Source organism: Littorina saxatilis, linkage group LG2 (genome assembly GCF_037325665.1).
Source record: "Littorina saxatilis isolate snail1 linkage group LG2, US_GU_Lsax_2.0, whole genome shotgun sequence".
NCBI lineage: Eukaryota > Metazoa > Mollusca > Gastropoda > Littorinimorpha > Littorinidae > Littorina > Littorina saxatilis.
The window spans coordinates 69990193-70014073 of record NC_090246.1 but is presented as its reverse complement, the minus strand read 5'-3'; the positions used below and the strand labels follow the sequence as shown (position 1 = coordinate 70014073).

The following is a 23881-nucleotide window of genomic DNA, read 5'->3' as shown; positions in this document are numbered from 1 at the left end:
TTTTGTTTGTTTGCGTTGTTATTTTGCCCCAAAACAAACACTTTGTTCGTATATTTTGTCTTTGAAAATGGTGGTTGTCTGCCTGAAGAGATCGATGAAAAGCGAGCTGGGGTAGGGTGGTAAAGTTCACTTGTGAATTAACTTCCTTTACACTATGCTGCGTAACTTTACATTGCTTTTGTAGGGAATATGTTGTATTATTGTTTACTCAACTTTTTACTTGAGTATTGCATCTATATGTTGCCAAAAATGTCATTTTTTATGGTCACGTGACCTTCGCAAATTTTCCGTCTGCCGGCAAGCGGACAGCAGAGTAGGCCTACTGCTGTTGCTGAGACCATCCCTGAGATGTAGGCCTAGGATGGAGACAGAATGACCAACCTTTGACTTTGTAGGAGATTAGATACACTATACAGCCTAAGGGATTTGATTTTTTTCTCAGGAAGGGGGGGGGGGGGGGAGACTCAAATTTTTGTTGTTGTTGTTGTTGTTGTTGATCAAAACATGAAGAAAGCAGAACTTTTGAGCAAGAAAATGTTCATTAAATAAACTGTTAGCCTGTCACATTATCCTGTGTAACAATCCAACATGAATGGCAACAACTACTGTGGTGAGGAATGATCTAACGTTATGTCGCTATTACAAAATGTATTATGTAATAAATACAAAAACATATTTCATGTTTTCAAGTCTTTTAAGTACTTTAGTTGAGTTCAGTGTTTAATGCTGATTCCAATGATACCAAAACCGTTTTTGTAGGTGAATTAGAACAGAAGTTATGAAAAATGCCAAAGTAGCATATTGTGCGTTATGCTGTGTATCTGTTAAATCCCTAGTAAAATCGCATGTTTTGCAGTTTTTGAGAGATGATTTCATACATTTCCTGACATCAGGTCCCTTGCAAAAAAATTAGGCTTGTTGTATGTTTTCAGTAGAAGTAATAAAAGTGAAATTGACACAAATCATGCATTTGGTTGCTTTAGTGTTGTCCTTCAAAGTTGCCTAATTTGCTAATTTGTAAAGTGTCCTAAAAGCGCGCGCTAAAATTAAATGATTAAAAAATCATAACTTTGGTTCTAATTGACATACACAAATGATTTTGGTACCATTGGAATCAGAATAAAAAGATCTATCAGAAAATACTAACTTTGAAAATAATATCCTAACTTCAAAAATCACTTTGGTGTACCTGTTAGTACTGAAAATTTTAAATCCTAAAGCGTGTGCAAGGGAGCAAAAGCCAACAAACAGTTGTCATCTGTGTTTGAATCAGTCTAAGAATCAAAGTTGCTTAGAATTAAATCAGTTGAACATGTTGATCAGCACCATGGTGCCAGCTTTATGCATTTCTGAAAATACTTGTAACTGTATGCTTTTATGCCTTCTTCTTCTTCTTCATCGCTCGATAATGGTTGTGTCGAAATTCGTTGGCCCGTGATGTTGACAAAGTGGGCTGTCAGTCTGCGATCGCTTTTATGCCGAAATTACACCTTAGAAAAATCACTGACCGTTGTACTTTTGGCCATCCAGTATCTTAAGATGTGTGTTAGCTGTGAGTTTACGAATTTGTGAGTCTTTGTTTGTTTGTTTTGAATGGTTGTTTGAAATTCATGATTGCTGGCTGTGGTTTTGCAGGGCAAGCTAGTGATTGGCCACAACATGATTCTTGATGTGATGCACATGCTGAACGACTTCCTTTGCCCTTTGCCTGCGGTATGCACCTGTATTTGTTTCCTTGTGAACCAACAACTGATGCATAAATCAGGATATTATTTTGGAAGTTATGAAAATCTTTTTGTACAGAAATATAAGTAGCATTTTTATCTTGGGAAAAGAAAAGCAAAAGTGTCAAGTGGGTGTAGTTTTTGCCGCTGATAGGGACACTTACAAGTACTTGCAAACACTTGTTTGTTTGTTTGTATACTGACTTTTTTTTTTATTCATTAAGAGTATTGAAATAAAGGTAATTGAAATGCTAATTTATCTGCTTACATGTACCAACTAATATATCCCTGCAAAACTTGGATTGGAATGTGATGTTCTTTTCATGTAATTTTGCTATTTGTTCCTAACCTTGTTTGTTTACTGATTCAAATATTTGTTTTTCTCTTTTTCAAGGATCTTGAGGAATTCAAATCAATGGTCAAGTGTTGTTTACCCAGGTATGTCAGATTTGTTCTTCTTTTCTTGCTGCTGTTGTTTCAGCTGACAGAAACAGTGGCTGACAGTTACACTTGCTTGCACGGTTTATGTCGAATCAGCATGGCATGCAGTTATGTGCAAATATATTCATTACACTAAACTTCTAGAGAATAAAAATGTTAACAACAGAGAATTGTCAGTATTTAATGAGGTATATGTATGCCCGAATTCTTCTGTTTTGTTACCAGTTCATAGATTAGCATGCAGAAATTGTTACATGTGTGTGTGTGTGTGTGTGTGTGTGTGTGTGTGTGTGTGTGTGTGTGTGTGTGTGTGTGTGTGTGTGTGTGTGTGTGTGTGTGTGTGTGTGTGTGTGTGTGAAGCACAATAATGTTGTCTTCTTCTTTCCCATGTCTTGAACAAGTTTGTGGCTGAATCATAGTTTCATACATGATTCATGCATTTAGATTAATCTATAGATTCAGCCACAACATATAATACGACTTTTTGATTTTGTAATAATTGTCTTATTGTTTGCTAGGTTGATAGACACGAAGTTCATGGCAAGCACACATCCACTGAGGGTGAGTATCAATATTATTGCTGTGCTTAAAAAGTTACCACTTAACACTTTCTACCCCACCTATGTTCACCACGTTTTTTTTTTAGCCGAGACCAGCTGTGCTGCAGCAGGTCACTCAGAATTGTAGTAACTGTAGAAACTGTGTATCAACACGCTGGAATGCAGGCGTTAGATGGACGTTACAGGAAGCGACTGAAGCTAACAGTCTGAGCAGATATATCCGTACCTGGTCAGATAGAGCCATATGAATGGGTACGGATATACCCGTACCTGGGAGACAATGAGTTTAAAGAGGTATCATTTTATTGACACAATCATGCATGCAGAAATGTGTGCACACATACAAGCACACATGCATGCACTTATACATCTGCATGTAATTACAACTGTTCGTAAAGTATGTGAGTACACTAATTGAATTAACAATGACACAAAATTCTTACATGCTTACACACCTCCCTTTGGCTGAAGGATGTTTGGATTTGAATGTCTGTTTTACTGTGTCATTGTCTCCCTGTATATCCTCATTGCCTTTTTCGATGATTGAATTCTTTTGCAGGACGTTATACCCAACACAGCTCTTGGGAATTTGCAAGAAACTTTAGAGAAAGGTCCATTCACACCTGCAAAAGTGGGTAAGTACATTGATGACATTTTATAGGCATACATTTTTAGTTATTCTGTAATCGTCGCAGAAGGCATTTGAAATGAAAGCTGATCAGCTACTGCTGTAGTGTTTATGTATATGTCCATTGCATTTGTAAGCGTGTCGGTCTGCTTCTGATGATTAGAACCAATGAGTAACCAAAACAAATTTAAAAAAACAGAGCAATACAAAAGCCAAGTTTTGTGGTTTGAATTTCAGGATTTTTTTACGCAAACAACAAAACTGGCAAATATACCTTTATTTCTTCAGTTTATTTGATGCAAGTTCTTGACATCCAATGAAAATAGACACTGAGCCCCGATTGTTATATGCAGTGGTTGTGCCACACTCATATTCCTAATGATTATTTATTTGCAAGTACCAATCTTGGCTCTTACTCTGTTACACCAACCAGTCAAACTAAATTGAAAACACACTCATGGCGTTATTTGCCACACACAAAAACTGTCAACTGGTATCAATGACTGGTTACCCATTTCATTCCTGACCAATATTTTAATACTTGTACCTTTTATATCAGGATTTGATCTGAGATATTAAGCTAATATACTGTTGTTTGTTTGTTTGTTGACAGAGTTGATGGAAGGGTTCAGTGACTATCAGAACGCTACAGACAAGTATCATGAAGCTGGTTACGATGCCTACGTCACAGGGTGCATGTTTGCCACCATGACAAACTACATAGGTAATTAATGCCTTCATGTTTGCTTTTTATTATTTATTTGTTTCTGTCTTTAATCCATGTGTGGGTATGTGTACTTTTGTCTCTTATTCAAAAGTGTGGATGTATATATTATATATTTCTTTCTGCCGTTAACTCGTGTGTTTGCATGGACATAGTTTATGATGTTATAGGTGTTATTTATTTAAATTATTAGGAGTAACAGAATGAGAGAATAGATTTTTTGACTCACATGCGAAGCAAAAGTGAGTCTATGTACTCACCCGAGTCGTCCGTCCGTCCGTCCGTCCGGAAAACTTTAACGTTGGATATTTCTTGGACACTATTCAGTCTATCAGTACCAAATTTGGCAAGATGGTGTATGATGACAAGGCCCCAAAAAACATACATAGCATCTTGACCTTGCTTCAAGGTCAAGGTCGCAGGGGCCATAAATGTTGCCTAAAAAACAGCTATTTTTCACATTTTCCCATTTTCTCTGAAGTTTTTGAGATTCAATACCTCACCTATATATGATATATAGGGCAAAGTAAGCCCCATCTTTTGATACCAGTTTGGTTTACCTTGCTTCAAGGTCAAGGTCACAGGAGCTCTTCAAAGTTGGATTGTATACATATTTTGAAGTGACCTTGACCCTGAACTATGGAAGATAACTGTTTCAAACTTAAAAATTATGTGGGGCACATGTTATGCTTTCATCATGAGACACATTTGGTCACATATGATCAAGGTCAAGGTCACTTTGACCCTTATGAAATGTGACCAAAATAAGGTAGTGAACCACTAAAAGTGACCATATCTCATGGTAGAAAGAGCCAATAAGCACCATTGTACTTCCTATGTCTTGAATTAACAGCTTTTTGTTGCATGACCTTGGATGACCTTGACCTTGGGTCAAGGTCACATGTATTTTGGTAGGAAAAATGTGTAAAGCATGTGAGTCGTATGGGCTTTGCCCTTCTTGTCTTGAGATATATTTGTGTTTAAATGTTAATGCTGTGATGTAACCATCTATTTATTACTGACATTCATGTTGTGGTTTATCCAGGTAATTACAAGAAGCCAGATCCCAAACCGGCAGTAGCGCCAACAGAAGCAGTGCTCAAACCATTCATGAACAAGTGAGTTTTTTTGGGGTTTTTCTGTTCAGACCCTAAAATTTACACGCCAATTCTGGAATTTATTTCCAGGTCCAATTTTCCCGATGATTGAGTGATTTCTGAAAGTTCTGGCATAATAGTCAAATTGGCACGTTTTTTCAAGTGCCACAGTTTCTCATTTGAAAGAGTAATAGTAAATGGATACATTTAGCATAAAGAACTGTCTCAGGATTCACCAGGCTGCACCATTTTGTTTTGCATTCTTCCACATTTTGCCTGTGGATGTACGGTATACATGTTTGTCCTCGTTGAAGGATACTGTTACCCCATGTAAAAGTTTGGAAAGATCTGTAGTTATTAACCAAATGGTTTACACGGAAACTGAAGCATCATTTCCTGACAGCAGCGGTTCTCCCCACAAACACATACATGCTGATGTTTATCCACAACATTTATCTCATGCTGTGAAGTAGATCATTAACAGTAAACAACCTTCAACTTTTTCTTCTGCGTTCATGGACTGCAACTCCCATGTACACTTGTAGGAACGAGTTTGCTTTTAGGTGTATGGATGTTTTTTCCCCTGCCATTCAGGCAGTCATACACCGATTCCAATGGAATAACTTTTATTACTGTTGTGCATGTGCAGGTTGTTCTTGATGAGGATAGCTGACATTCCATACCTGAATCTGGGCGGACCAGACCGTGAGTACAATTACTTCTTCACATCAGTGTATACTTTAGGTGTGTGTTCTATGTTGGTCAAGTATGGTTGATCAAGGGCCTTGTGCCATGTTCGGTGCAATGCACTTTGAAACTGATGGGAAAAAAAACTATCACTTGCCAGTCTATTTTGTGCTTTGGGTTGGGGACTAAAGAGAAAAATGGGGGTTAAAAAGAATAACAACAAAAAAAGAAAATGCAAACAAAGCTTGAATCATTCAGATAGCTAAGATTTGTTTGTGACTGACTGAGCTTTGTCCTGATGTAGAGTGTCACCTGGATTTTAAAAGATCATGAATTTGAGAGAGGGGAGCAGCTTAATTGTGTTGAGATACGTATAAAATCTGGTTGGTGGCTATGCTTCCAAGAGACACAGACACATGACCTGACACCTTGATGTCTGCATCAGACAGACTTGGCTCAGATGTTATTGCCATTACAGTGTTGCTATGTTGTTTTGATTGGAGCTTTCTCATTGTTGCAGTGGAACCCAACAGGGATCATGTGTTTCACCTGTCGTTTCCCAGGGAGTGGAAATCTGCAGACATCAACAACTTGTTTGCTCCTTATGGTGAGAGCTCTGAGCTGTGCATATTTTTCTTTCTCTGTCCTGGTTGGTTAACGGTAATGTCCTTCCCATGTAAACCCTTTTGTAAAATACATGCATGCATCCTCCTGGGCCTTTAAATAGAACAAGGCCATCTTTTAAATTTGGACACGTACCAGGCTGGCTATTTTGTTTAAATTATAATAAAAATAAATAATGATGAACACTTATTAATCACCCCTTCTTACATAAGCTCACAGCAATGTACTATGTCTCGACATGTATTTCTCTCTCTCTCGACTGTACACAGAGATAAGAACAGCCTCGCTATCACCTAGATCCTGCCTAAAAGCAATGTTCAGACCTCATGTTCAGACTCGGCGTAATGATTCCGAAAGGACTACTTTTTAGCGGTCAAGTTCAGTCATCCGCATACTCGAAAGTGAAAAAAGATGAAACGTTTTGCTACAGTATCGGAGGATGAACTGTCGAAGAAGAAAAAGAATCTCGTGCCAACCACTACGCAGAAGACCATCCGAGTTGTCCAGAAGAAGTTCTGAAACACGTCACGTTCCAAATCAAAAGACGACGTTCTATTCTCTTACGTCACTATTCTTGGTTTACGGTACCATTCGGCGGCTTTGCTACGAGTATGACATAGTCTTGGTTGGCCGAGACCTTGAGGTGGAATGCGAGTGATTAGGTTTGTTGATTTTGCTCGGAGAAGTGGTCCGTGTTCAAGCAAGTTTCTTTCTTCTTTGAAAACAAAAACCCAAAGACCAGTGAATGTCGAGATATATATGTTAATTGGATCTGTGATCCAAACATGCCTTTTGGTCAATCTCGATGGCAGTTTATTCCACTCGCCCTACGGGCTTGTGGAATAAACTTCCATCTCGATTGACCAAAAGCCATGTTTGGATCACAGATCCAATTAACGTATAATGTAGCATGGCAAACACACACACACACACACACACACACACACACACTCACACTCACACTCACACTCACACTCACACTCACACTCACACTCACACTCACGCACACACGCACACACACACACAACTACACACACATACACACTCACACCAGGGCTGGATCTAAGGGTAGTTTCCTGGGTTCTGGAGTAGAAGCCCCCCTCCCCTCCCCCTTTACCTGGCAAATGTACCTTTTTTTCTCAAGGAGAGACCCAAAACATCCCTTTTTTCTCAAGGAGAGACCCATAACATCCCTTTATAATGCTTGATTTTAAAAGCAACCGGGAGATGAGGCCCCCCAGATCGGCAGTGTTGGCCTAGTGGTAAGGCGTCCGCCCCGTGATCGGGAGGTCGTGGGTTCGAACCCCGGCCGGGTCATACCTAAGACTTTACAATTGGCAATCTGGTGGCTGCTCCGTCTGGCATTATGGGGTTAGTGCTAGGACTGGTTGGTCCGGTGTCAGAATAATGTGACTGGGTGGGACATGAAGCCTGTGCTGCGACTTCTGTCTTGTGTGTGGCGCACGTTATATGTCAAAGCAGCACCGCCCTGATCTGGCCCTTCGTGGTCGGCTGGGCGTTAAGCAAACAAACAAACAAACAAACAAACAAAGGCCCCCCAGACCCCACCTTGTCAGCCCCTGTACCCCTGCCTCATTTTGGAAGCCCCTCCTCCCCAGTAGTGGAGAGATTCAAAATTCAAGTGCACACACTAGAAAAAATTACAAACTTACAGCTTGTGGAATATGAGTTTAATTTGCCTCTCACTCTCTCTTTGCTGTCTTTTGCTATCCCTCAGTTTTGTTTCAATTACTTCCCTTGTCCCATCTAGTAGTCTTAGACTGTTGTACTTCTGTGCTTCCAAGGAGTGACTTAAATGATGCCTTGCTGCTGTAACCAACATTATGCTACAATGTCATGGTACCCCTCTTTTTAAGACTTTTCCATTTTTAGACTGTCCCCTCTTTAAGACCCTTGTTTTCCAGACTTTTTGATTATAACATTGGTAAATTTACCATCATTTTAAGATTGGTGCTTTTTAAGACTCATGCCCAAATATTTGTCTTTCTTGGACTGCAGGTGCTACCAATGCAGACCTGATTATCCCAGATTTTGTAATGCCTTAGATAAGGGGAATCACGGTTTTCAGGGGGTGAGCCTGAGGAGATACTTTGCTCAGTTATTGATGTAGTTTTCTGTGCTTTATCACCTGCAGGCAGCATTCACATTTCCTGGCTGAATGACTCCTCTGCTTTCGTGTCGCTGTTCAAGAAAGACAATGCAGCTGTTGGTAAGTCAAGAATACCGTTAGTTATATAGTGGTACCTGCAATGTGAGACACCTCCCATGAAAGGACACCTTCTGGAGTCCCCATGTCTATTATCATGACCAAAGTATACCTGTCATGACAGGCCACCTGTAATGTAGGGACACTTTTAACTGGTCCCAAGGGCGTCCTTTCATGGCAGGTCCCACTGTACCTTTCATTGAAAAATGATAAGGGGACATATCAGCAAGGTCATAGAAAGAATACTGTGTTAGATACTTCCGCATGAATTGTACTCGAGTGTTTGATTTTCCACTACTTGGAAAGATGTTGTAATGCGCAAGAAAAGAGGGGATGGGATGAAACGAACGCAAGTGCACATGAATAATAATAGTAATAATAATAATAATAATAATAATAATGGACATTTATATGCACATGAACACAAGCATGCACATGAACACAAGCATGCACACACACACACACACACGCACACACACACACACACACACACACACACACACACACACACACACACACACATATATATATATATATACAGGGTTCCACACAACCCCAAAAGTCAAGGGTATTCATACCCTTTCAGGAAAAAAGTAAAGGGTTTTTATACCCCTTCCAGATTTTTCACAGGGTATGAGTGACAATCGGTGTATCCATAAAATGTCATTTTTTTCCCCATATGATTGCCTGTCTGGTAGTTATCACCTTTGCCATTTTGAGGATAGGCTAAAGCGAACAGTGCCATCGAGATGATCAGTTTAAAGATATCGCGCAGTTTGAGGACAAGGGAGGCAACCTCTGCTTCACGGCGTGTCAGTGTCAACAGAGGAGTGGCACGAACACGGCGTGTACTTTAGTGGTCTCAGTAGAGCAGGCGGCCTGCGTGCTGTTGCTTGTAAACTAGCAAAGGCTATACCCTTTCAGCGTTTGACTCGTACTTTTTTTACCTCTTTGGAAGAAAACAGTTACGTATTTATACCTCTTCAGAGAGCATCTCGTACGTGATTTGGAGGGTCAAAGGGTATTATACCCTTAATTCTACGTGATGTGGAACCCTGCATATATATATTCCAGATTATTTGTTACTTATCAGCATGATTGTTTTAAAATACACCTAGTATGCATATATGTCCCCAACCCCTTCCAACCCACCCCCCCCCCCCCCCAACCCCCTCCCATTTTTCTTTCCTCCTACACCTCAAGTATATAGGTATTTTTGAAAGATTTTATGACTGTGTGTGTGTGTTCAATTTCAGTGTTAAAAACTCTGGCAATGACACAGTCTCAGTACCAGCTGGTTCCGTACAACGTCTACAAAAGCAAGGCTGGAGTAGCATCATCTTTAATGCCACCACCAGTGCCAGAAAAAGCGTCGTCCTTTGTTCCTGTCTCCACACCAACACCACTCCTCACTGGCCTCAAGAGATCTGCTGCCGACCCTGCTGCTGATGATGATGATTCTGACTCTAATGAGTCGGCTAGCAAGAAACAGCGCTCTGCTAATAAAGAGTGAGTTGTTCTGGGGTGGAGGGATTTTGTGAGGAATGATGGGGTTCGTAGAGGAGTGGAAAAGGGATGAGTGATATGGTACCGAGTTAATTCATGCTCCCTGAAACAAATATGTTTGCCTCAGTGCCAGGGTAGAAAACGGGCATGCAGCTATTAAAGTATTTAAAGTGCCTCTAAACCCCTACAATTTCAGTGACGGAAGAGGTAAACTATGCTTTTGGCTGTGTTGTTGTAGAGTCAGCTCTCCCGAAAGATGATAAAATTCTCAAAATTGTGCGAAGGTCTAGTCTCCGACGGGCGCAACGGCCTGGTGGGTAAGGCGCCAGACTCCTAAGCGGAAGGTTGAGTGTTCAATCCCTGCCGCACCTGGTGGGTTAAGGGTGGAGATTTTTCTGATCTCCCAACTTATGTGCAGACCTGCTAGTGCTTTATCCCCCTTCATGTGTACACGCAAGTACAAGACCAAGTACGCACAGAAAAGATCCCGTAATCCATGTCAGAGTTCGGTGGGTTATAGAAACAAGAAAATACCAAGCATGCATCCTCTGAAATTGGCATATGGCTGCCTAAATGGCAGGGGAAAAACGGCCAAACACTTAAAAACCCACTTGTGCATAAACATGAGTGAACGTGGAAGTTTCAGCCCATGTGTGAAGAAGTTCCTAGGTCTCCAGTCAGCAACAGGAGGGAGAAATATATTATAGGCCAGGCTCTATAAGGGCCCATTCACACAGCGCTACGTCCTTACCACGACCATTCCGATCACGCCAATCTGAAAAAGTTATCAAATCGGGGCATATCGCCGTCAAAATCCAGAACATGGTACTAATACCCCAGTCACATAATATAGACGTCGCTTCTGCTACGACGGAAAAGTGTCGGAGAGCGTGGCCAATCGTGGGCCAAACGTGGCAGGATCTCCATGAGCGTGGTTTGGTCGGGGTAGGATCTGCTAGGTCGCGAAGCTGCGCGCTCTCCCTACGCTTATTTTGAACTGCACAAAACAAGCGTAGCCAGGTCGTGGCGCAGTACAGTCGTGATGTCGTTTTTGACTCACATGCGAAGCAAAAGTGAGTCTATGTACTCACCCGAGTCGTCCGTCCGTCCGGAAAGCTTTAACGTTGGATATTTCTTGGACACTATTCAGTCTATCAGTACCAAATTTGGCAAGATGGTGTATGATGACAAGGCCCCAAAAAACATACATAGCATCTTGACCTTGCTTCAAGGTCAAGGTCGCAGGGGCCATAAATGTTGTCTAAAAAACAGCTATTTTTCACATTTTTCCCATTTTCTCTGAAGTTTTTGAGATTCAATACCTCACCTATATATGATATATAGGGCAATATATATGATATATATGTAAGCCCCATCTTTTGATACCAGTTTGGTTTACCTTGCTTCAAGGTCAAGGTCACAGGAGCTCTTCAAAGTTGGATTGTATACATATTTTGAAGTGACCTTGACCCTGAACTATGGAAGATAACTGTTTCAAACTTAAAAATTATGTGGGGCACATGTTATGCTTTCATCATGAGACACATTTGGTCACATATGATCAAGGTCAAGGTCACTTTGACCCTTATGAAATGTGACCAAAATAAGGTAGTGAACCACTAAAAGTGACCATATCTCATGGTAGAAAGAGCCAATAAGCACCATTGTACTTCCTATGTCTTGAATTAACAGCTTTGTGTTGCATGACCTTGGATGACCTTGACCAAGGTCACATGTATTTTGGTAGGAAAAATGTGTAAAGCAGTTCTTAGTGTATGTCATTGCTAGGTTTAGTTATTTGACCTTGACCCTGAAGGTCAAGGTCATGTAAAGGTCAAGGTCAAGCATGTGAGTCGTATGGGCTTTGCCCTTCTTGTTTTTATTTGCCATGTGCTGGATTTTGACGGCGAGCCCCGACTTCATAACTTTTTCAAATCGGAGTGATCGGCATGGTCGTCGTAAAAACGTAGAGCTGTGTGACGGGGACCATAAAAAAAACCTACATCACGACTGTACTGCGCCACGACACGGCTACGCTTGTTTTGTGCAGTTCAAAATAAGCGTAGGGAGAGCGCGCAGCTTCGCGACCTAGCAGGGGGGATTTCATAAGATAAGATAACTTGAAGTCCATTTTTGTTATACTTGTTTGCGTTTTGATTGATGTTTATTTGATTAACAAGTCTGATGTTTGGCTGCAGTGCTGCACCATTAGCCGCCATGGAAGAAGATGAGATTCCAGAGTTAGTTCCAAGGTCAGAAGGTGACAGTGACAAATCTTCAAACGGAAGAGGTAAACTATGCTTTTGGCTGCGCTGTTGTACGGTCAGCTCTTCCGAAAGATGATAACATTCTCAAAGTTGTTCCAAGGTCTCCATTCGGCAAATAAAGCAACTTCAAAAAGTGCAGGAAATCAATGCGGCAGTTTATGCCAGCCCACTTATACTTCTGTGATATTTTCTTGGCACCTTTTTTTTTCTTGGCACCTTTTTTTCTCTTGGCTTTTGTAGCTTTTCCTAGAAATCTTTCGCTTGCAACCGTGTGCGGGTCATTCAAAGGACGCATACGGCAATTAACAAAGCCCAGGAGGTTTTGATGGATATGTCGATCTAGGAGTTGATTCATGAATTAATTGATTGATCGGTCTGGGGGCCAGTCATTCATTCAGATTAGTTGTTATGCTAAACACAATTTCGTTGGTGTGTAGAGAAGCATTCTTGCCTGTACATGCATGTAGCAGGTTAACTAAAGTTGGATGTACCTACCTGCCTTAAACTAGCCAGCAAGTAAAGAGAAATTTCTCTGGCGTATGCCCGAATTAACCCTGTGGAAGTGAGTCACATCACACACTGAAAGAAGAGCGAACATGTAAGATTCACTCAGTGTGAAGGTGAACCTCACACGGGGCTAAATCGGGACATTGCCATTTCTCTCAAATCAACTCATACCCAAATATTTGTCTTTCTTGGACTGCAGGTGTTACCAATACTCCACAGAAGATGTTTGCAGAACCTGAAGTCTGGTGAAGAGGTGAAGAGTGTGCAAGCGGTCTCCTTAATGGTACACCACTGGAACTAGAACTTAACGCTTAAAGTTTAACGCAGTTACATGAACTGAGAAACACCCCTTTTAAGACCTAAACATCTTGAGAGAAATAAACAGGTCTAAAGCCATCAGGAGTCTTAAAATGAGGGTACATTTTCACAGGTTGTTTTCACAAAACAGGTCTAAAGTCATAAGGAGGCTTAAAATGAGGGTACATTGACAGAGGTTGTTCTCACAAAACAGGTCTAAAGCCATAAGGGGGCTTAAAATGAGGGTACATTGACAGAGGTTGTTCTCACAAAACAGGGTATTAAAAGGCATGGGAGACTTACATTTGGGATTTACTAGGACTGATTTCTAAGTACAAACAGGAAGCAATGCGCCAGTCTTGTATAAGTACAGTGGTACCTTTGACGAGAGGACACTTAGTATTGGATCACCTGAAAGTGTCCCCACATTGCATTTGCTTTTGTATAATTAGTACTTTCAGGGCTCATGTGAACAACAGATTGTGCCAGGCACGAGACCAAAAAAAATAAAAAATTAAAAAAATCCCTGCGCTTAGAACTGTACCCACGGAATACGCGCGATATAAGCCTCATATTGATTGATTGATTGATTGAGTTACCATTTGATACTAGTACTATAGTTTGTACAATTTACTGTTATGTCCTTGATAAAGAAATCTGAAGATACGTTCCAGAAAACCCTGCATAAGTTGCGCAGCACAGTGTTGAGCTATGCGCTGAAAACCTTTCACAGGTTTTGGAGTCTGCGGGATGTACAAGAACAAGTTTATCAACTTACTATTATTATTTTGCTATCCCTGTTCCCCACTTTCTGTAGATTTTGGACCTTCTGGGTTTAATTCTTACCTAACCTACAGGTGTGCTGGGCCCCTTTGCATCCAAATGTTAAACGAAGAAAAGTAAAACGAATCAGAATGTTTGCATGTTGTTCAGTAACTTTTACTAAAGTCAGCATATTTTGTAAAAAAAATAGTCCGATGTACCGGATTTTTCTTGTGCAGTGGTTCTTCGGTTAAGTACAGGCTGGAAATGGACGTGTGTTTGTTTTCATTGTAACCAATTGGCGGTGTTGTGTGTGGGTGTCAAAAGGCGAAGGACTAAAAGAGTTTCTGTCCATGATTCCTTTCAGGACAGTTTATAGTGTTATGTGTTGTAAAGAGTGTTAGGTGTTGACTATGTCTCAGCGAAGACACATCTAGGCTACCTTGACTTGATTGACTATGGACGGTAGGCAAGACAGTTATGGAATATGGACGGTAGAGGAATTGCAGTTCACACTTTTTACCCCACCTATGTTGACCTTTTTTTTTTATAGCCAAGACCAGCTGTGCTGCAACAGGTCACTCAGAATAGTAGGAACTGTGTATCAACATGCTGGAATGCAGGCGTTAGATCGACGTTACAGGAAGCGACTGAAGCTATAAACAGTATATAAACAGTCTGAGCTGATATATCCGTACCTGGTCAGATAGAGCCATATGTGTGGGTACAGATATATCCGTACCTGGGAGACAATGAGTTAATTAATTACAATGTACACCTCAAGACTTTACCTTAGGATTTCTCTCTGACAACTGGGCTCTCCATTTAGAAGCGAAGAAATTGTGGAAAGTGATCGTATCTCTGATACGGCTGCAAACCTAAAAGCTTTCCTGTTTGGTATTATAATTTCATGTCAAGATTTTGTTAATTTCCAACCATAAATAGTAATTGTTTATTGGCAGAAAGTATCATTTTCAATTAAGGAATCAAATTAAAAGCTTACTTAGATAGTATTTTTTATTGTTTATGGTTAGACAAGTTAATTAATTAATTCAGTAGTAACATAAGAATGAAGAGAGGGAGGGAGATTGAATAACACAAAAGAGATACAAATATGTTTTTCTCTGTTTAAGTCTGTTGAGCTTGTATGAGTGTAATGTAAGATCAGTTTTACATTTCTTAGCTTGTTTTTGTTTTTGTTTTTTGCATGTGGCTTTTAGGGTCTTTTTACATTTATTTAGTCAAGTTTTGACTAAATGTTTTAACAGAGGGGGGAATCGAGACGAGGGTCGTGGTGTATGTGTGTCTGTCTGTCTGTGTGTGTGTGTAGAGCGATTCAGACTAAACTACTGGGCCGATCTTTATGAAATTTGACATGAGAGTTCCTGGGTATGATATCCCCGGACGTTTTTTTCATTTTTTCGATAAATACCTTTGATGACGTCATATCCGGCTTTTTGTAAAAGTTGAGGCGGCACTGTCACACCCTCATTTTTCAATCAAATTGATTGAAATTTTGGCAAAGCAATCTTCGACAAAGCCCGGGGTTTGGTATTGCCTTTCAGCTTGGTGGCTTAAAAACTAATGAGTGAGTTTGGTCATTAAAAATCGGAAATTTGTAATTAAAATTTTTTTTTTATTAAACGATCCAAAAACAATTTCATCTTATTCTTCGTCATTTTCTGATTCCAAAAACATATACATATGTTATATTTGGATTAAAAACAAGCTCTCAAAATTAAAAATATAAAAATTATGATCAAAATTAAATTTCCGAAATCGTTTTAAAAACTATTTCATCTTATTCCTTGTCGGTTCCTGATTCCAAAACATATAGATATGATATGTTTGGATTAAAAACACGCTCAGAAAGTTAAAACGAAGAGAGGTACAGTAAAGCGTGCTATGAAGCACAGCGCAATCGCTACCGCGCCAAACAGGCTCGTCACTTTCACTGCCTTTTGCACTAGCGGCGGACTACGTTCAGTTTCATTCTGTGAGTTCCACAGCTTGACTAAATGTAGTCATTTCGCCTTACGCGACTTGTTTCTTCCTATTATTATACATTATGAACAGACCTTGCAGTTGTACTCTTTTGTGAGGACAGAATCTAGTATTGATAAAATTGTAAGAAGCATTTACAAATCTGTTGACTTGTTGAAAATTAAGTGCGAATTTGACCTCTTTTTCTTTTAGAATTTGTACATGTACCACATCTTTCTGCACACATATTTTTTTTCTGGTCTCTTTTTTACATTTAGTCTTCTTCTTCTTCTTCTTCTGCGTTCGATGTTACATTTAGTCAAGTTTTGACTAAATGTTTTAACGTAGAGGGGGAATCGAGATGAGGGTCGTGGTGTATGTGTGTGTGTCTGTCTGTCTGTCTGTCTGTCTGTGCGTGTGTGTGTAGAGCGATTCAGACCAAACTACTGGACCGATCTTTATGAAATTTGATATGAGAGTTCCTGCAAATGATATCCCCGGACGTTTTTTCTTTTTTTCGATAAATACCTTTGATGACGTCATATCCGGCTTTTTGTAAAAGTTGAGGCGGCACTGTCACACCCTCATTTTTCAATCAAATTGATTGAAATTTTGGCCAAGCAATCTTCGACGAAGGCCGGACTTCGGTATTGCATTTCAGCTTGGTGGCTTAAAAATTAATTAATGACTTTGGTCATTAAAAATCTGAAAATTGTAAAAAAAATAATTTGGTTTTAAAACGATCCAAATTTACGTTCATCTTATTTTTCATCATTTTCTGATTCCAAAAACATATAAATATGTTATATTCGGATTAAAAACAAGCTCTGAAAATTAAAAATATAAAAATTATTATTAAAATAAAATTTCCGAAATCGATTTAAAAACAATTTCATCTTATTCCTTGTGGGTTCCTGATTCCAAAAACATGTTTGGATTAAAAACATGCTCAGAAATTTTAAAAGAATAGAGATAAAGAAAAGCGTGCTATCCTTCTCAGCGCAACTACTACCCCGCTCTTCTTGTCAATTTCACTGCCTTTGCCACGAGCGGTGGACTGACGATGCTACGAGTATACGCTCTTGCTGTAAAAATGCAGTGAGTTCAGTTTCATTCTGTGAGTTCGACAGCTTGACTTAAATGTTGTAATTTCGCCTTACGCGAATTGTTCTTTTTTCTTCGGGCTTTTTTTTCTTTTTACATTTAGTCAAGTTTTGACTAAATGTTTTAACGTAGAGGGGGGAATCGAGACGAGGGTCGTGGTGTATGTGTGTGTGTGTCTGTCTGTGTGTGTGTGTGTGTGTGTAGAGCGATTCAGACTAAACTACTGGACCGATCTTTATGAAATTTGACATGAGAGTTCCTGGGTATGAAATCCCCGAACGTTTTTTTCATTTTTTTGATAAATGTCTTTGATGACGTCATATCCGGCTTTTCCTGAAAGTTGAGGCGGCACTGTCACGCCCTAATTTTTCAACCAATTTGGTTGAAATTTTGGTCGGGTAATGTTCGACGAAGCCCGGACTTCGGTATTGCATTTCAGCGTGGTGGCTTAAAAATTAATTGATGACTTTGGTCATTAAAAATCTGAAAATTGTAAAAAAATATGTTTTTTATAAATCGATCCAAATTTACGTTTATCTTATTCTCCATCATTTGCTGATTCCAAAAACATATAAATATGTTATATTCGGATTAAAAACAAGCTCTGAAAATTAAATATATAAAAATTATTATCAAAATTAAATTGTCAAAATCAATTTAAAAACACTTTCATCTTATTCCTTGTCGGTTCCTGATTCCAAAAACATATAGATATGATATGTTTGGATTAAAAACACGCTCAGAAAGTTAAAACGAAGAGAGGTACAGAAAAGCGTGCTATCCTTCCCAGCGCAACTACTACCCCACTTTTCTTGTCAATTTCACTGCCTATGCCGTGAGCGGTGGACTGACGATGCTACGAGTATACGGTCTTGCTGCGTTGCATTGCGTTCAGTTTCATTCTGTGAGTTCGACAGCTACTTGACTAAATGTTGTATTTTCGCCTTACGCGACTTGTTTTTCTTTGCCGTTACATTGCAAGTTTGCTTTTATTATATCAGCTGCTTAGTTCAAGTGCAAAGCAGAGGACCCAAATGTTTGTGTTTTCATTACCGGTTTATAATAGTTATTTGCCACTTCCGTCTTATTGAGAGGATAATGAAAAAGACTTGCTGTGAAAAAAAAATGGAAGAAAATTACATTGTGATTTTTTCTTCTTCTTTGACTGTTGTTTTTGATTGTTGTAAAAGATACACGCTGAGAGAAACATATTTCTCTGCAACAAAAAGCAGATTTAAATAAAAGAAATCGGATAGCTTTTCTCCCAAAGTATTTCCTGTTGTGTGTGTGTGTCTATTTCTAGACCTTTCTATTTGTATGTGTGTGCGTGTGTGTGTGTGTGTGTGTGTGTGTGTGTGTGTGTGTGAATTTGCATGAGCTCGGGCATGTGTGTCAATTGGGAGTGGAGGGGAGAGGGAGTGGAAGATCTAAAAGGAGTCCATATTTGGGACATACGCATCTATTTTCAAAGCATGTTTTTTTTTCTCCAAGCATTAATAACATTCAAAATCTGCTCAAACAGAAATAGCATCCTTTAAGTTCAAAATTCAAAGAACACAGGAAACCGCGTGCAACTCTGGGCGGGTTAAACCCCAGTATATCGGCCACTCCTACTCTGTATCTTTTAGGTGAATCCCCCACATTTTTCACATCACAGTTGCTACCCTATTTTTATCCATTTGGTAAATCCCCATCTTTCACATCACAGTTTCTAACTGTGGTTGCAGTGTTGAAGTTTATCCCGTAAAGTGTGCCCCTTTTTCCTCCTATGTTGAGCTAACAGATATATGATAACAGGTTTTGTTTAAACAGAATGTGACTTCAGATAAAATTGCTATGAAGTTTCCCGTTTTCCTCAGGACAAAAAGAACTGTCTAAAACTTTAACTGACCAATTCAATTACTTTCAGTGGTTCACAGACATTATTTCATTGACGTTCAACCTTAATCGTCACCCAGATAATTATGAACTTTGAACCAACAAGAAAGGTGTGTGAAAACACATGTTTTAGATTGTGCTTCCAACACATGCACACTCACTTAAACTTGCACGCATGTGCGTGCATGTACACACGCACCCACACATACAAACACACACACTCGCGCCCTTGACGAGAATCAGTAACATTCACAGCCGGACACACGGAAATATACACACACAAACATTTCGACACACGAGCAGACATTCACAGGTGTGTGCGTGCAATACACAATATGCATGAAGGCAGGCACATACACACACACAGGGGGTCAGAATGAGTTTGGTCGGGTTTTATTCAACAAAATAAGAGGCGACAGTCGTCCACTAACTAAACATTTGGATCCCGTTCACAGGGTTAGGGCGCTATTGGGTGAGAGAAAAAAAACACGACATTGGTATTGCTTGTGAATTTGTCAAAGGAACGTCTTGGTAGATTCAAAATGTTGAGCAGGTATGAACCGGTATTTGAAAGGAAAAAAAGTGATGCGTCTGGACTGGACCAAGGCCACGCAGTGAAGCATATCACTTTGCAATGAAGACTTTGATGATTGCTGGATCTTTAGAGATATCTGGAACAAAGGACAGCTTTCTTTGGCCGTGCGTAGTCCGCACATGTGCCGTGCTATTCAAGTTCTTAAAAGAGACACAACTATCATTATAGCCATTTGCAGGATTTGCTGTCTTTCCCTTTTCAGCATGTAACTTGAATGCAAATCGAGCGATTAAAAAAGCTGTATTGATAAAAAGAGCTTTGACAGAGAAAAACACAATCACATTGAATCTTTTCAGACATTTTAACCCCCCGGCCTCCCCCCTTCCTCACCTCCGTCTCCCCACGCCGTGCACCCCCCGCCCCGCCCGCCCCTCCCCAAAAACATATATTCACTTAGAAGTGGATTAAACTAGTAGTTCTCGTTCACTTGTGATTCGCTTTATGTTCAATGTTTAAGTCTGAAAGCATTTCAATTCTAGGTTTCAGCCCAAAGGTTGGCACATTGTATATCTGAAACGTGCTTGGGGACAAACATGTGTGCAGGTTATCGTGCCATACGCCGCAGTGTTGTTCGAGACGCGACTGTTACCTCGATAATCGTTTGGTCGTTACGGGCTGAGTGCATATGACACCATTGGCCTCAATTTATTCAGGCGTGCAGACACACACACGCGGGTTGCACATGATATTCGACTTGTACAAGCACGTAGCGCCACAAATACAGAATTAAGGACAGAAATAATAAGACACACATGTGCACAATTACACACACATGCACACACATGCAGATGCATACACACCGCCATACACACACACGCGCGCGCACTGTCACACACACACACACAAGCGCGCTTCTTACTTATATTCATGGAGCCAAATTATTGTTTTCCACAAGACTTTGACCCAAAAGGAACCAAACCGTAACTGTTTAACGAAGCATTCACAATGCATCTTCAGGTCGTGAGCTTTTGCCAGATTTAACATTAATAACATGCAGATAAAGCAAACAGATGTACACAAATAGTAACTATATCATAAGACCCCAAAGAATCATGGAATACCTGCGCCGCTTCGGACCCTCAAAAAATGTCGTTGACCCCTCAACAAGGTTTGGAATACTGGTCTAAAGACACTTTAGTGCTTGCAGAACCAATTCAGGTCAGAGAACAGACAGACTTTGATTATTACACATGAGAATCTGACTTGGGACTAGGGGCTGAAAGCAGACTTGTCCAAGGGACGCAGTGTCAATCAGAACAGTTTAAATGATTCATCTCCAGAGTCTATCTATTTTATTCATTTGGTTCTCATTTCAGTTTAGTCATTTCCGAATCAAGAAAATGTACGGCCTTAGTTCCTTGTAAACCATCTGTCCAGGCTTTTCCATGGGATAAGACAATTCTTACACTGACTTGGCCACATACCAAAGATCACGAGCCTGCTTGTTTCCTGATTGTATCAGAGTGAGATTTAGTTTTTTTTTTTTTTTTTGGGGGGGGGGGGTTATTGTGTTGGTTGTTGTTTTTGTTTTTGTTTTTTATTTTTGCTTCATTTATTTCTACACAGGTATATGATCTTACAAATTCGTATGATCCTTTATTGGCCCGGTCGACTCCCGTTTGAATTGCTTGCTTTTCTTTGTATAATAAACCGACCATAGTGCGTCATCGGCCCGAACGAAATATTCAAAATCTCATAAACCGTATGGAAGTCTGGGTAGGGAAATCCTTTTCTGAAGTGACATCAGCGCCTTTCGGCGATTCAGTGGTCACTGCATTTCGGCGGAGCTCGGAATGCCAACATAATGTGTACACACTTAAAATCAATGCGACTTGATTTTACTTTCCAAGCCGATAAGAAGTGAACGGGGGCATAGGGGCAGTTATCAACTTAACTTACCTCGAACACTGAGGTAAACAGAATGTACAGTACCAGAAGTTCATTATAATTAGGTGAATCATTTTACCAAAAATTCAGTGCCAAAGTTTCGGGCAGCGAGCTTCGTGACTTCGCCCAATTGATACTAGGATTTACTGTAGTATTTCTACAGAGTACTGCTAAGTAGGCTAAGTAGTAGAATACTTCAACCGACCAGCACTTTGATACAAGGTCCTGTTTGTTCATCGCAGTCGAGTTAACTGCAACGGAACTGGGAAAAACACGGCTGTGTGGACTAGTAATTGTCAGCAATGCAATTACTGGATAACTCCAAACGTTATCCCCGTTGGAGAAAAAAACCCACCGCTGGAGGACAGCGGCATTGTCAGTTAATATTCCACAGACAGTACTTGGTTGCTTGTTTGTTGTTAACGTCCCTTTGTCCAATATGGCGGTGCAGGACCCATTCAATTTCACCACCTTTCTCACTTTACATGGTAGGCCCTGTGTTTGAAACTATTAACATTTAGGTCTATCACAGAAAAATGAAAAACGTTTTAAAAAGCTCATATATTTTCACAATTTTTGTTTCAAATCTTGTTTTAACTTTTGATCTCCTTTAAAAAGTTCAAAATCTTGTCAGGGGGGGAGGGGGAGGGGGGGGGGGGGGGTACGTCCTGAAATTTCACAGAAAAAAGTATACACACTAAGTTTTAATGTGGAAGTGTGCTAATCCCAACACATAAAACACAAATCTTCATGGAAGGTAAGCTGATACCCTACTATAGATACCCACAGTTTTAATGCGCTCCGTCACACATTCACAGGAAAGAGAATCAAGTCGCGTAAGGCGAAAATACAACATTTAGTCAAGCTCAGTCGAACTCACAGAATGAAACTGAACGCATTGCATTTTTTCCGCAAGACCGTACACCGCGTAGCATCGTCTGTCCACCGCTCGTGGCAAAGGCAGTGAAATTAACAATCCAGAAAAGCGCGGGAGCGGTTGCGCTGAGGAGGATAGCACGCTTTTCTATATCTCTATTCTTTTTAACTCTCTGAACGTGTTTTTAATCCAAACATATCATATCTATATGTTTTTGGAATCAGGAACGGACAAGGAATAAGATGAAATTGTTTTTAAATCTATTTCGGAAATTTAATTTTAATTATAATTTTTATATTTTTAATTTTCAGAGCTTGTTTTTAATACGAATATAACATATTTATATGTTTTTGGAATCGGAAAATGATGAAGAATACGATAAACGTAAATTTGGATCGTTTTATATTAAAAAAAAAATGTAATTACAATTTTCAGATTTTTAATGACAAAAGTCATTAATTAATTTTTAAGCCTCCAAGCTGAAATGCAATACCAAAGTCCGGCCTTCGTCGAAGATTGCTTGGCCAAAATTTCAATCAATTTGATTGAAAAATGAGGGTACCGTGTGACAGTGCCGCCTCAACTTTTACTATATGCCGGATATGACGTCATCAAAGACATTTATCGAAAAAATGAAAAACACGTCTTGGGATATCATACCCAGGAACTCTCATGAAAAATGTCATGAAGATCGGTCCAGTAGTTTACTCTGAATCGCTCTACACACACACACACACACACACATACACCACGACCCTCGTCTCGATTTCCCCCTCTAAACAAAACTTGAGTAAAAAAACTGAAACACTCTTGGGGACACAGTACCCTTTAACGATCAAGGCGAGCTGCGATTGGTCGATATGAATCTAGGTCAGTGTGACCTCGACGACAGCCGGAGCGAAACCAACTACGCGGAAGTTGAAACCTGCACTATTATTACATAGTGTTGGTTAGAGGTGGGGGAAGAATGTGTGTTGGGGAGGGACAGGGGGGGGGGGGGGGAGGGTTGCCTCCAATTTTTTTTAATTTTTTTTTTAATACATAGATTTCTTTCGTTTACGTTGTTGTTTTGGGTCATGTGGAGCAGGTCACGCGATACGTGAGAGGGTGGGGGTGGCCGGGTGGAACGGGAGAGAAAGGAGAGGTCGAGGAAATGGGGAGGGGGGGGGGGGGGGCGGGGGGTAGCGGTACTGGTGTACCCATATGTGTCCTAGTGTCCTATCGTGCCGGCTTTATATCTTTATGTGCAATTGATACAATCGGTCTTAACCTGTTTACAGGGCCAAGCTGAGAAAGAGTAACGCGTGACGATCAGAAAAAAACTGCTATTCAGTATGAATGTTGTACGTGTGTGTTGTGTATTAATAACCTGAATAGATCCTTTTGGGTGTCATCCAATTTGAATCAGGTCAGAAGGCTGCTCAGAAGGTGTCAATAAAAAAAACCATGAAATTAAACTGTCTCACAGAAAGTGGCGGGGACTGACATAATGGAAAAATAGGCCGA

General features: G+C 40.1%; 1 protein-coding gene across 4 annotated transcripts in view; it reads left to right on the top strand.

Moving 5' to 3' along the window:
- Positions 1-18410, top strand: part of LOC138959616 (poly(A)-specific ribonuclease PARN-like) — a 35060-nt gene extending 16650 nt beyond the window's left edge. Inside the window, exons 11-23 of one of the 4 annotated variants that reach the window (XR_011453757.1) lie at positions 1636-1713; positions 2119-2162; positions 2684-2726; positions 3285-3360; positions 3967-4077; positions 5123-5195; positions 5824-5879; positions 6382-6468; positions 8641-8715; positions 9969-10221; positions 12417-12508; positions 13192-13440; positions 13504-18410. Coding sequence is in view for 3 of the 4 variants with exons in the window: in XM_070331176.1 (XP_070187277.1) it covers positions 1636-1713; positions 2119-2162; positions 2684-2726; positions 3285-3360; positions 3967-4077; positions 5123-5195; positions 5824-5879; positions 6382-6468; positions 8641-8715; positions 9969-10221; positions 12417-12508; positions 13192-13241 (1038 nt within the window). In the remaining variant the exon portion in view is untranslated. Of the gene's footprint in view, positions 1-1635; positions 1714-2118; positions 2163-2683; positions 2727-3284; positions 3361-3966; positions 4078-5122; positions 5196-5823; positions 5880-6381; positions 6469-8640; positions 8716-9968; positions 10222-12416; positions 12509-13191 lie in introns of all 4 variants that reach the window. The other 3 variants (XM_070331176.1, XM_070331175.1, XM_070331174.1) reach the window with 3 other exon arrangements.
- The last annotated feature ends 5471 nt before the right edge of the window (positions 18411-23881 follow it).